Source organism: Coturnix japonica, chromosome 2 (assembly GCF_054131305.1).
Source record: "Coturnix japonica strain WE chromosome 2, WE-NBRP24, whole genome shotgun sequence".
Classification (NCBI taxonomy): Eukaryota; Metazoa; Chordata; class Aves; order Galliformes; family Phasianidae; genus Coturnix; species Coturnix japonica.
Window position 1 is genome coordinate 102,037,646 of NC_140664.1, and position 14,726 is coordinate 102,052,371.

The 14,726-nt window shown below is 39.6% G+C and overlaps 1 protein-coding gene across 3 annotated transcripts in view; it reads left to right on the forward strand.

Annotated features, from left to right (window-relative positions):
- The first annotated feature begins 328 nt into the window (after positions 1-328).
- Positions 329-14,726, forward strand: part of TOPAZ1 (testis and ovary specific TOPAZ 1) — a 31,353-nt gene continuing 16,955 nt past the window's right edge. Inside the window, exons 1-7 of one of the 3 annotated variants that reach the window (XM_085538310.1) lie at positions 336-1,625; positions 2,831-3,267; positions 5,113-5,282; positions 8,149-8,216; positions 9,344-9,474; positions 10,609-10,670; positions 13,278-13,390. In XM_085538310.1, coding sequence (XP_085394436.1) covers positions 503-1,625; positions 2,831-3,267; positions 5,113-5,282; positions 8,149-8,216; positions 9,344-9,474; positions 10,609-10,670; positions 13,278-13,390 — 2,104 coding nt within the window. In that variant the 5' untranslated portion in view covers positions 336-502. Of the gene's footprint in view, positions 1,626-2,830; positions 5,283-8,148; positions 8,217-9,343; positions 9,475-10,608; positions 10,671-13,277; positions 13,391-14,726 lie in introns of all 3 variants that reach the window. The other 2 variants (XM_085538309.1, XM_085538308.1) reach the window with 2 other exon arrangements.

Genomic DNA, 14,726 nt, shown 5'->3' on the forward strand with positions numbered 1-14,726 from the left:
CACTCAGGTCAGCCCGACTTTGAACCTTTGGTGACTCCACAACAGGCCCTCGGCACTTCGGCCCGTACCCATGCGGCCCTGCCCCGCCCCATGTCCCGCCTGTCGAAGCGGCACTGCCGCCTTTCCACACGCCTGCCGAGCCGCCCTCGCACCCCCTCGGCCGCCATGATGCGACATGGCGTGGCAGCAGCCCGCCCTTCTCCGTGAGCTTCTCGTCGCTGGGACCCAGACGAGGCGTTGACAGACGGAGCAGTGAACTGAGAAGTGGCGAGGGGAAGGGGGGGAGGGGGGTGGGAGGCGGCTGAACCGGTGGTGTTATCTATCTGTGAGGCAGTACGGAGGTGTGGGGGTGGGAGCTGGTTGGTGGCTGTGGGCTCGCAGGCTGTGCTTCTCGCGGGCCAGGCTGTGTTGAGGCAGGAGAAGGTTGTGCTCCCTTCGTGTTCGGGCCTGCACTTCTCAGGGTGCTGCTAGGGGTGTGCAGGGCTTGGTGGTGTCCCCCACCATGCCGCAGTTAAGATCTGGGAAGGTGGTCGGGACTGAGACTCGGCTTACTCTCTGGGGTGCAGGGGTGGGATGTGAGCTGGGGAAGCAGGTGGTGGTCGAGCTGAGTCCTCAGCTGGCACTGGAGAGGGAACCTGAGCAGCCCTCACCTTCAGGTTTGCAATCTGCTGCACACTCAGGAGGTTCCTCTGAGCAGATTACTTTTCTTTTGTCTGTGCAGAAGGAGCGAGCTAAGAGTAGGCAGAGGCTGGGTGGTAAGAAAAACAAGAGGGTACAGAGCAGGGTGTCTTCTGAAAGGAAGAGTGATTCTGCTCTGCAGGTACCAGACAGCGCTGTGTGTGAAGGTGGGCAAGCACCATCCATAGTGGCAGGAACATGTTTGGAAGAGACTGTAGGCAAAGAGACAGGACGAGGTCAGCAGTCATTATGCTTAGGAACTGACTTGCAGAAGAAATTGTCAGGAGAGACTGGTAGCCCAGAAAAACCAAACCTCATTGGTTTCCAGGAGAATACAAGACACTTAGGAAAAAAACGCAAGCATTCCTATGTGGAATTGAAACTGCAAATCCCAGCCTTGGAGGAGGATCTTGAGGGTACAGAGGGGCACAGTGTTGTTTCCTGTTTGTCAGAATCTGAGGTGCTGCCACCTAGAAAGGGCATGCATAGCACTGAAATGAAAAGTGCTGCCTCCTTAATGATACTGAATCTGCAAATCCCAGGTCTTAAGAGTTTGGGGCCTGAGGAGTCTTTCTTGTCTGAACCAAAACCTCAGGAAGTGGTGGATAACCCAGAGAGTGTAGATGGGTGTTCCTTAGAAATGCTGAAAAAGCCAAAGAAGAAGGGAGGAAAGAGATACTTGACAAAGAAGGGCGGACAGCCATTGGTGAAATCAGAACTACAGGGGGCAAGAAGGTCTGCCATGCTAGAGCTGTATACACAGTGTGTGGAGTCCAAGGAAAACACTGCAAGTCTGACACAGGAGGACTCATTGCCATTACTATGTGCGCAGGGCTTAAGTGGCCAAGAACAATCAACTGCTGAAGGAGAGCAGCACAAGTGTTGCACCGTAGAACATCAGCTGAACTCAGAAATTCAGAAAGGAGCAGATAGCGTGCAGGAAAGTGGTAAGCATTTGTGCCCCATTGTAGAAGTACAGGTGTAGAATTTGGGCTTCCAGGACAAGGGGCTGGTGCTGCAGTTAGACCTCATTAGAAAGTAAAAGCAAGAAATAATTTTACTTCTGCAGGTGGAAGTGACTTTGAGGGGCAAAGTCATGCAGGCAGGAAAGAGTGGTGTGTACCCTGTCTTAAAGTACATGTTAATGTGTGGCCAGTCACTTAGCTCTTCTCTCTATATTTCTTGAGACAGGGACTTTAGGAGGGGGGAAAAGCTTTTTGAAGTAGAAAAGCAGTCATTGAGCACAAAATAGAGTAGACCATGTAACCTGGGGCTGAAAAGGGGAAGTAAGGGATATCAGGAGCAACAGGCCCTGGGTAAGAATTTTAGATTTTATTTTGCAGTATTAAGGGAATGTTACATCAGCTGAACAATTCTGGAATAGGGTTTGTAAAAATCTCCTTTTTTCAGGACAGTTACCTGTAAGACATTCTTTCTGTTTTAAAAATGAATGTATTCAAATGACAGACATTTGCGATAAGTTATTAATCAATATTTAAATACCGTATCCTGAAAAAATGAGATATTAAAATTGTTTTGCTTTGAGATGTGAGATCTTGACAAAATTTTACCAATATGTTCTCAAGTTAGTTCTCTATTTTTGTGTGTACAGCTTAGAGAATGCAGATTTATTTACTCTCAAGTAAAAAGTATTTTACAAAAATGCAAGTCCTGGAATTTTCTTGGGTCTTGAACAGTCTTATGCATTTAATTGGACTATATATCTGCAATAAATGGCCATCATATTATAAGCATCTTTCCTATTACAGGGAATGTATTGTATAAACAAAAGATTTTAAAGACTGATTGTGCAAATGCCATCAGCATTTTCTTGCCAGATTTGCTGTAATTGGTTTCCCCTCATTTTAAATATACAGCTTCCACTGACCTTTCTGCGTCTTCAGGTTCCGTTGTTTATCTGTGTGTTTTCTGAAGACAACATAATTTGATACTCTTAAGTCTGCTAATAGTGCTTATTGAAAGAAGAAAAAAATGGTGAAATGCAGCTGAAATGGTTTTTTTTGCCTTATGTAGTGTTATGCTCTTTACTGACCTTGACTGTTTTTTGTTGTTTTTATAAAATTCTGCAATGGGGCTGTTGTTTTTTTTCCCTTAGTTTGCTCTTTAATGAGTTTGCTTTGTTTCTGAGCAGCAAAGAAAAAACAGAACAAAAATAAGCAAAACTCAGGTACACGAGCTGTGAAGAAGCGTAAGGCAAATCTAATGAGATCAGAAAATCCCTGTGAAAAGGAATCTCACTTCTTGGAATCTCCTGCAGTTGATGAATTAACTGGGACGCAAAGCAACATTTTTCCTTGTCATCCTGAAACCAAAGGGTCTGGTGTACAGTTTAAAAGAAGAAAACACATTACTGATTCTATCAAGTGCCTGCAGAATTGTAGCCTAACTACAGGTGGAGAAGTGATAAATGCAGAACACGATGATGCTGAGAATAATAGAGATGGCCTGAACAGCTGTAACGGCTTGCTCGATGTAACAAGGAAGAACCCATTTGTGAGATTGGAGACCTGTAGTTGCATCAGTACATTTGTAAAATCTTCAATGAATGGAGCTACCAGCGCCTTTAATGTAAGTGGATTCTTCCACAAAGCCCAGGATGAGAGGAATTGTGTTAGTCCTGGTGGTACTGTAGAATGGAGTGATAGGGACTGCAACACCGATAGAATGCAAACTATCATAAATGATAGTTTCGTGTTTAATAAGGAAGTAAAAGCTCAGCGTAAACAAGGGCGTTTTTTATGCAACCAGAGAAAAAGCAGTAAGTTCTCAAGTGAAAAACAGTGTAATACTGTTAGAAGGAGTAGGAAAAAGATGAAAATCACTGAGATGTCAGCCATGCAGACTGTTTTCCCTGACGTTACTAATGAATGCAGTAAGTGTGACTTAGTAGCAGAAGCAGCTGTTGCCTCTTCAGACTCCTCCACAACCTTAGGACTAAATAATAAAGAAACAGCTCTGTCAAATTTGTCTGATGGTGCATCTCATGTATGTAAAGAAAGCAATACTTGTGTAGCTCAAAAGAGTAGAAGGAATAGGAGAAAGAATAGTACTAAATCGCTTGCATTTGAAGATGGCTGTAAGAAGACATCTGGTCTGTTTATAGTAGCAGAAAGAAAAGACGCAAACACTGTGGCATCACAGTGCCATTCTGCTACCTCAGGTAGCCTGAGAGCGCTACCTCATGCTCATAATGTTTCTAATGATCACAACAGTGTGATGGATGAAAAATTAAATAAAGTTAAAAAGAAACTGCAGCGGTTTACCTGTCAAAGAGCAATACCTATGACTGGCAAGCATGTTTGGCCTATTGAATCTTGTGCCAGGACTTCTGGATGGGTCCCTGAAAGTCGTGGGTCTGTCTCAGGAGGAAAAATAATTTTAAGTCCAGTTTTTGCAGAGTCCTCTGATGAAAGCGGTGTCAAAACTATTGGAAACAGTGGTGTGACAGGGAGTTTGGGACAGCTGGTTTTGCAAACATCGTTGGCAGAAGTTAACAAAGAACCTGCACATAAAATAATGGATCTAAACGCTGACTGTCTGAATTCAGCTGAAATCTCAGAATCTTCTTCTGTGGGTATTTATGAGACTTGTAAAACGAGCAGTGAAAATGTGGAATCACCAGTTAATATGGTTAAAAGTGCTGTACCTTTTAACCCTGATGATATGCAAGAAGATAAAGCAACCTCAAATTTTACAAGTGCAAAAGATAATGAAGCTGTAACAAAGAGAAACCCGTCTATGGCAGGCCAGAATAGAGCATGTAAAGGGAAAAGAAACAGAGTAAACGTAGACCATAAAGCATCCGTTGTGAACCAAATGCTTTCTGATTTAAAACATACAACAGTACTCAATACCAGAAACCTGACAAATTTCAAAATACCTTTACGCAGAAACAAACCTGAATCCGAGACATTGGAACCTGTCAGTTCACCTGAGAGTAAAACCCGTAGCCCACCAGAGCTATTTGATAGCTCTAGTGCTTCAGGAAGTCAGAGAAGAGATGAGGAGACTAGCTTGATAAAGGTTAAGCAGCAGCCTCTTCCTGTAGTAAGGGATACCGTATCTACAGCTTCCATGAAGAAAAAAGCTGATGAGGTTCACAATAAGGACTTTTGCCATGATGGCTCTGAAGGGCTTTTAAATGAGAAGTCCACACTCCCCGATCCTGTCTTTTTATATCCATGTCCTCTTGAGAGACAGATAAAGTCATCTTCACCTGACTTCAGTGGTAGTGAATGCGTATGGAAATCAGAGGTTTCCCATCATTCAGGGGATGCAGTTGACCACCGTGTTGCATTAGAAATACATGATGATAGCAAATCAAAAGTCAATCTTCCACAACACAAAAGTGAAAAGTTTCCAGATGTTCTTGAAGCTTACAACAAAGATGTTCTTGTCATTGATGTGATCCAGGATGACCCTGATCTTTTTGGAACCAGTGGCGAAGAGGAGCTTACAGTCACAGACAGTGGAAATTTTCCTGCAAAGGCATGCAGTTCCAGCTTCTCCATTAAAGAAGAAAAGCAATATCTGGAGTCTGCTGTTACTTCAGAAAACGGTCATTCAGTAAACAGTAATTTTAGGTATGCTTACTGTTATACTTTATGACAATAATGCTAAGTACTTTAATCTCATATCGATATACTTTGGTAGTAGTAGTCAGTCTTTCTAAGTGTCAAAGCTTGATTGTGGTATGATAGTTTTCTGAGTGCAAATAATTTTTTCTGGTTTTTTTTTTGTTTTGGTTTGTTGTATGCTTTAAAGAACTAGGATAAACTCTGAATGGAGTTATAATAAAAGTCACTGGGCTGGGGCAACAAGCTTTTATAAATAAAGCCATAGTGCCTTGTGAGATGGGCCTTGCAGTGTGTGAAGGGAGCCTACAGGAAAGCTGGGGAGGGACTTTTTATAAAGGCATGGAGCAATAAGACAAGAGAAAATGGCTTTTAACTGGAAGAGAGCAGATTTAGACTAGATGAGGACTAAATTCCTCACTGTATCTCTCTCACTGTAGATCCCCCCTCCCTGGAAGCATTCAAGGCCAGGCTGGATGGGACTTTGAACAACCTAGTATAGAGGGAGGTGTCCCTGCCCATAGCAGGGGGTTGGAGCAAGATGGTCTTAAGGGTCGCTTCTGACCCAAATCATTCTATGATTCCCTTCTGTGATTAACTCGTTAACTCTGTAGCTCTGATACTTTTCTTTGATAAAGGAGTTTTAAGATTAAATTCTTCAGATAGGAACTGCACAAGAATTTTATCTGAAATTTAAGGTTTTTTATTGAGGGTTGTTTTATTTTCTTTCTTTGTGCTTTGCGAGTGACTTTAGGTTATCTTTATTTTAAACTATAACTTAACTTTTTCCAGTGTTTCACCATCTAATAACTGCTATATATAATAATAATTATAATAATTTGGTTTTTTTTGCGTATTTGGACTTCCTATCCTTTTCCTGTCACTAAGCTTACAAGAAAGAGGAAGGGAATTTCATCAGTGTGCCAACCTGTTTTCTAGACATGAGAATATTAAGCTTCTTTTTTAATATAAAAATACTTCTGCTTAAACAAACCTGTGAAGAGCGGTATTCAAATGGTATGTCTTCAGTAGCAACATCCATCTTCTTAAGCAGTTGTGCTGTGTCAGAGTAAATTTGTTAGTGTGAGTATTCACAGAATCAAAGAATCACAGAATGACCCAGGTTTGAAGCGACCTCAAGGATCATGTAGTTCCAACCCCCCTGCCTGGCAGGGCCACCAAACATACACCTTTACTAGATCAGGTTGCCCAGGGCCCCGTCCACCCTGGCCTTGAACACCTCCAAGGACGGGGCATCCACAACCTCCCTGGGCAGCCTGTTCCAGGGCCTAACCACTCTCCTAGTAAAGAACTTCCCCCTAACGTCCAATCTAAATCTTCCCTCTTTTAACTTAAAACCATTTCCCTTTTAACTTAAAGCCATTTCATATTCATTTTGTGCACAAGATGACTACCTCTATAAGAGCAGCAGCACCCTCTCTTAGGACAATTCTGCTTTTTTACTTTTCTCATTTCAAATAAAACTCCCCAGACTTAATCCTTTTTCAAATGCAGAGTAGCAAACTGAGCAATAGTGGTTACCACAGCTTGTGCTGTAAAGAGAGAGATTTGTTTAAATTTAATCAGCAGCAGCATGCAAGATCATTCTGCATTCACTGCTCAAACTCTGACATGATGCAGTCTGTCTTCATTTCCGGAACTCAAAAATGCATTGACTTCTTTGGGTTCTGTCAGTGCTCTTAGATCTGTCAAGCTGGCGATAGACGTAGTGTGCTGTATGTGATGGAGGCACCTTTTTGACAAGAACTTAATTTGTAGCTCCCATAGGTGTTCCACACTATACATCAGAATCCGGTAAGGATTTGGGAACAGCTTCTGACCTGAATATGAAAATTTCAGTCTCTTGATGCTGTTATGCATTTTCCATTTTAAAAAAAACCAAACAATAAACTTTGTGATGAGGCTGGCTTTCTGGAACTATCTGCATTGCGATTTAAAGAAAGAATAGTTGTTACAGGAAAAATCACTCAACCTCCGCATTTCATATAAATGCATGGGAGAGAGGAAATAAGCTTACGGAGAACCTAGTTCTGAGAAAAATCCCTCCTATCTCTGCAGGCTTGCTGTGGCATAGTTAAGCTCTTAGTATTTTTTTTGTAGAGCTACAGAGATATTTGTACCTGAGTGTTTCATAGCTCAAACTTGCACATACACAGAATCACACAGAATCACACAGAATGACCCGGGTTGGAAGGGACCTCAAGGATCATGTAGTTCCAACCCCCCTGCCTGGCAGGGCCACCAAACATACACATTTACTAGATCAGGTTGCCCAGGGCCCCGTCCACCCTGGCCTTGAACACCTCCAAGGACGGGGCATCACATAGTGGGGAACTGTTGTTTTCAGTAGGTTCTTGCAAATTGTCATTCTTTTTTCCAACTATTCTTTAAAATAAATGAGCTAAGTGCCTTTCAGCAAACAGTTGTTTTTCTTGCTGTCTTTAGGATTCATTGCTGTGCAAACTCTCTTGAATGCAAAATTACCATAAATCACATTTCTTTATTTCAGACTCATGAATTGGTTTGTTAGTACACTCTTTCCATAATAATCTTACTGAAAACATTCCCTTTTTCAGTAGTTTAAGCAAAGGCAAAAGGAGGTGATGAGCTTTTAGTAGAAAAGTTGGAATTTGGAACGTCTTAGTTTCACTTAATGTATTCACATGTATGTTTATCGGAATAAATGTGGAATAGCCAAAATAGATTTAAGAACACTTTAATGAGGGTCGTGTATTGTAAGAGTGGATTTGTCTGTAGCTAAAAGCATTACTGAGAACTTTAATTGTGTGTAGCTGGTTAGATTAGTTCTGTTTTGCAAGATGAGAATGTTATGTACTCCTTTTGTTCAAAACAGAGACGTTAATGTACAAGAATCTGGAAAGTCGAATGAGGCTGAAAATTCATGGGATTTGATGCTGAAAGGTAAGTAAGCGTTTCTAGAAGTTTCTGAATGCATATCAAGAAGAAAGTAACCGCAAAGATATTCAGGGGGAAACCTAGGATTTATACTTACCGCATAAAATGAGAACTTGTCAGCTAGTAATGTCTTTAATTGTAACAGTGATTTCCCAATTATATGAAATACAGGTCTTTTGAAATGATATGAACCTCTTACAAGAACATCTTTTTCTGTGGTTCCTGTCTGTTGATAGTACTTTTTTTGGATATCGTTGGCTCTTTAAGCAAGAATTTTGGTTAGTTGATTGAACAGTAGTAAGAAATTGAGTGTTTTCATATTAATGAAATCTCCATCCTGGAGAAAAAGGAGTGAATTTCCCCTTTGGAATGGAAAGAGGAGAAAAGGTATAAAGTCTTAGTGATTAGAAGGCAAAAATAATAACTGCTTTGGAGGTCTTGGCTCAGACACCAAGACTTCTGAAGCAGAGTAGGGAGCAAGTCTACAGCTAGAGTCCTCTCATCTTGTAAATAGAGAGGGTATGTGTTGTGGCATCTGCAGAATTGAGGTGATTGAAACCAAACCTGGAAGCAGGTCCTGTGCTATTCAGTAACTCCTGTGTTTGTTTAAATTAATTATTATTTTATGTCCCATTTGAATAAAACTAGAGGCCAAAAAATTTTGAGTCTTCTTGTGCTGAAAACAAAAAGTTTTAAGCAGTTCCTTTTTCCCAGATCTGACTAATGTAGCTTTTCATCACACACTTAAGTAACCTCATTCACATCAATCTATGCTCGATGTATGACTTATTAAAAGACAAATTACCCGTGCAGAACAGAAAAAGATGACTGATAGTGATTATCCCTGGCAACTTATGTGTTCATATGGAAATACGTATTACTTCATTGGTGCATTGTGTTACGCAGGGACTACTGCAGAACATACAGCTTGGTTGGTATTTTAATTGCAGATTCAGTTTAATATTAATTTGACAGGGCTCATGCTTTAAGTGAAATAATTCTACATACAAATTTTGCATTTACAGTGTTCTACGGGTTCTTGAATGTCATTTGTATTAAGTTCTTAGAATATGTAGGAGGTAAAAGTTCTGATAGCTTTTAGTATGGGAAACAAATTATGTGTACGTTTTCAGCTTCAGGTATTAAAATCCACAATTCCTCCAGTGGAAACAGTCCCATGCGAAGTTTTGCAGAGGAGTCTTTTGAAGATGGACAACTAACAGAAGTAGATGAGCTTCTAAAGAGTTTTGAAATAGAAGAAAAGGTACTGAGAAATTATGCCTTGTCACTGAATAGTTTAAGAAATAGTAATCTGTATATTTGGGCAGTTGTAATTGCTGATGCTGTTTCATCAACATTTTTAAATTCCTGTAATGAAAAGAATATTACTGTCAGAGTATTACTATGTGCTATTGACATTATAAATTTTGCTTGATGGAACTTATTTTTTTTAACCTGTCATCAAATTTGATATGAAACAACATGTTGTCATCTCAGTTTTTACAGTAATTCTGTTTCAGCAGTTTTATGGAAGGGACTGTTCCAATGGACACACAGACACTTCTGTGCGTAAGTCACATACCTGGTAAAAGCTGGTATTTCTCACCACACCATCTCAGAAGGACAGGGTGTTGTTTGAAAGCTGGGGAGCTACGCAGCCATCCTGCATCTCAGAAGTGTTCTGTGGTTGATTACTTGGGCAAACCTTCCATGACATTAGCATTCTGATTTCCTGGCAACTCTGCGGGAGCGTTAAGCAATTTTCATGCTCAGTGATGTTATTTGACCTTTCTACTCTCTGTCACCTCCTTCTTCTAGATAAGCTGCCTAGGATTTTTTAAGAGTTGCTGAAATTTTATGGTATTTACTTATTTGATAATGGATTAAAATTTGCATTTCACTGCCGCTCAGACACAGGTGCTGATAGTGTCTGTCATTTTCCACTACTTCTGGAGTGGATAATGGTCTTAACTGGGTAAGGTAAGCTGCAAAGTGCAGATGGCTGAAGATTGGTAAGTGCACGACTGAGGTAATCGAACAATAAAGAATTGATTTTCCTGGCAAAATCGATGTTTAATAGAGGAATATAAATGTTTCCTTCTGTAAATGGAGTTGGCAATCGTAAAGTTTGATTCATGAAGTGAACAGCTCTTTTTCCCCCTATTGTTAGAAAGGATATAAGGGTCTATCAAATGGTACAGGTTACTGATGAAGTAGTACTTGTTACAGTACTGCCAGGCCACTCCGAAGGTGGGCTTCTTCATAGTGTTACAGCTTTATAAAGTCAGTATCCTAATGTGTTTGTTTTTCGGTGCTGTGAGGTTAGTGGTAGATATTTTTCAAACCTCAGACTTAACCAAACTTAAACCATCAAGGACTATTTTAAATATCTTTACAGTTCAAATTTGCAGATGGAGTGGCTGCTGTGGAACCAAGAGAAAAAAGTGAAGCTGAAAAAAGGTACATATGTATACTCTGCCCTTAAGATAACATGTTGTTCCCTAGTCACTCTACAAATGGAATATGACGTTTTTAATTAATGTTTTCTGTTATATTTGGGTCACATAAGAAAATAAAAAGCAAATAATATGATTTCTTTGTGCTAACTACATGGTTATACCTGTATTCTCATTAAAGCCTAACAGGACAACAGAAGATATTTTGTCCTCTGACTGCTGACTTAATTTATTCTCTTTATGCCAGTCTCACCTGTTTTGGCATCCCTATATGAGTGTAATATGAGATGGATGTATTTTCACCCACAATAGTACTTACTAGAATTAAATAAAAATAACACTTTCATTTTTATACCTCTTTGAACTGTACAAAATTCATGGGAGGATTTAAAGATTTTATACAAATTCAGGCTGACAAATACCTGAATGGCAGTAGAAAAAGACACTTAAAAATACAGCATGTGGAGTTAAGCATGTGCTTAACTGTTATGCCAGCTTCAAATAGTGCTTATGCTGTTTATTGTATGAATGATTTGCGTATGTACAATTCAGTTGCAACTTCCATTCGGCATCAGCGGAAAAAAAAGAAGCAGAAGATGACTTTGTAGAAAAGATATAAAAATTATACTTAAATTATGGAATATTCCAGTAATTAAAAGAGAAATTGGATCATAGACATTTCCGAGTAATTTTCACAAGTAGTCAAATAACTTTAGTGTAGAGTATTGCTTTTGTCCAGCACCAGTCCCATTTCTGTGACTGAAGTCTGTCACAGAGCACATTAAGTGGAAAATGCTGCATCTATTCATTAATCAACTAGAAGATCCAAGCTCTTCCTCCTGTTAAAGTGTTTTAGTTTTCCCTTATAGCATATGTGGCTCTTCGTGCTATAGTAAAGCAGATTATGCTGGATAAAAAAGTTTGTGCAAGAGATACTACAGTAATTCACCTCCTTCCTTAACAGAGCATTAGGGGTAAGATATGTTTCCAAAGGTGAAATGCAATCCTCTGTACTTAGAGAAGGGACATTTAATCCTTTATTTGGAGTAAAACTGTTTTCTCTAGTTTTACTCAAAAGCGTCACCATTGCATAGTTTCATGTAGAAGAAAACACAGTTATTATTTCTCTTTAGTGGTGACTTCAGTTCAATAAGCAAACAGATTGTACAGCTGTACAGTTTGGAGTTCTTGGCAAAAATTGCGTGTAGTTTGATGTCAAGATTAGAAAGAGCTGAGACTGTTATCCTGAAGGTGGGCTGCTGTTAAATTCCTGTTTTATCAGCTCTGAGGCTGTCATGACAGGGATATGTTAAGAAACCTTTTATGTGGTAATGGTAAAATTCTGGGCCGTTAGACACTTGCATCTTATTTTCCCTCTGGTGGAGAATAATAGTCTGTATTGACTAATATAAAGATTGCAGTTGAGGAATTTGGGCTTGGTGGATGCAATTTATTGTCATCTGCATTAGTGTTTTTCCTTCAAACTGCATTAAAAACTGCAGTTCAGGATGGCTTGAGTTACCCTGGCTATGAGCTGCTAAATAGATGGAATGTGACCCTCACAGAAAATAGCAAGTCTGTTTCTTTCTCCAAACAGCAAGCGTGATGCAATGTCATTTGTACTTAACCTAGATTATTAATTGAAGGGAGGGGGAAGATCTGATAAAAGAGCATTTTTTGTCTATGGCTTTATTTGCAGATAAGAAAGAGATCAGTACACATTTTGCTAGCAATATTTGTATCTTGTTTTGGAAAACAAAATGTTTTCAAAATCAAGTTATCTAGAATATATGTATTTGGGAATTAAGGCAGAATAGGTTTGGGGTCCTCTTGAGTATATTCAGCTATTAGGGAAGAAAATGGTTGACTGTTCAAATGCTCCGTGGATCCCTTCTTTGTCAGATATTATATATAGCAGACAACTGAAAAGTAGAGGCTTCTTCAAAGGTGGCAGAAATCATCTCAAACTTCCTGTCAGCTAAGTGAGAAAAAAAAATAAGTGATTCATGTATGCCCTTCCTACTCACAGAATTTTATGTAGTTACACTCTAGAACGGAATAATCTCAGCTGATACCATAATAAGATTGGACCAAGCTATGGGAGTAATGAAAGTTGTTGGGACTGCCAGCCAGCCAACTTTACTGTGAATTTTTTAGTGTCACCTTAATTCTTGATGAAATTGTCATTTTTTTATGCACTTAATCACAGAATCACCAAATCACAGAATGACACGGGTTGGAAGGGACCTCAAGGATCGTGTAGTTCCAACCCCCCTGCCTGGCAGGGCCACCAAACATACACATTTACTAGATCAGGTTGCCCAGGGCCCCGTCCAACCTGGCCTTGAACACCTCCAAGGACGGGGCATCCACAGCCTCCCTGGGCAGCCTGTTCCAGGGCCTAACCACTCTCCTAGTGAAGAACTTCCCCCTAACATCCAACCTAAATCTTCCCTCTTTTAACTTAAAACCATTTTCGCCGCGTCCTGCTATTGTCAGCCCTTTTGAAGAGTTTACTCCCCTCATAAGTTTAATCCCCCCTTTTAGGTGTTTATCATATGGAAGAAGCACCTTTTTAATTTAATTATCGTTGTTTTTTAATGCTCAACAGTGACTGTAAATACAGAGATCTCGTGAGCTGTGAACTGCTCTCAGAATTGCCACTGCATGCTCCGAACAGAAACAAATTCAGTGAAAGTACGGTGCAGAAACCCTGGAAGAATGGTATTGTATTGTATGCTTTATGGATGAAACCTCCAAAATTCATTTTCACGTGTATGTTACTTACCTGCAAAATTGTAAGGATTTTTTTTTTCAGTTCCCAAAGTCTTCAGTTGGAATTTCTTGTTAATTGTACACGGGGAAGCATAAATGTAAGCTCTCACATGATTGACTAGTTCTTTGTTTATTGAGTCATTTACTTGTTTCTTGTTTTGGAATTTTTAACCATTTTCTTACTTGATAGCATCAGATATCAATCGTTCTACCTTGTTACTTATAGTCTTCAAATACTTCAATTGTACAATAATGTCTGCATTCTTAGGATTATGATATATTGTGTATGAACCATGTTAGTAGCAAGTAACTTATTTTTCTTTATTTATGGTCAGAGAATGCAACATGATTGATTGTTATCTGTCAGCATTTCTTGGCAAAGGAGTTTGCCCACCTTGCCAGCGATCAAAAATGTCTTGTTTATGCCAACCCAAATGTTTGTGAAGCATTTACTAAATAGGATCAAGGAAATGATCTAGAATTAATAAGCAGCACTTAATTTTGACCTAATATATCTCATAACTGGGGCAATGTACCACTGAAGTGTGTCTGCTAATAGAGAAATCATAACTTAGCGCAACTGTAGTCATGGTTTCCTTTTCTCTGCACACGAGAACTGTGATGTTTAGCCTTACATAAATGTGTAGTTTTATTTGGCACATAGGATGGAGGAAAACAGGACTTTATGGACCGATATGCATTTTGTTCCTTTGCAGAAGGTGTTTTGGGATGTAATGTTTTCAGAATTATTGTTTAATTTGGATATTTATAAATGTGGATCTTGAATTGAGGTTGCTGTTAGACATTCTTGTTTAATTTCAGATTATACTGCCAGCCTGAGCTTTCAGAGAGATTTTACCATCACGTGACTTACCAATATTTTTAGGAAGTGCAAGAAACATAAATACTATAAAAAAGCAACTGTGAAATATGTCTGTAGACTGTGGTTTAAAGTTGCTTGTGGCTTTGCCTTTAACATTGTATGAGTCTTCTGAAGAGTTCTTCTAAAGCTTCCTTAGCATTGGTCAAAAAAGCTTCTAAAGCAAGAGCATCTGTGCCGGGAAAGAGTAAAACAGTTTTCTTCATGGGATTTTCTTGTTTGTTTCCCCAGAACAACGAAGGCAGAATCAACTCTTTCACTTTAAGGCAGTTTCCCTGTTAATTCCATGTGGTAGAATTTTTTTTTAATAGCCAGTTCTTTAAGGAGGCCAAATTGGCACCCTAGAAAGGAAGGCATTCAAAAGCTCATCCCTCTATTTAAATATGACATTGAAGAATTTGAACT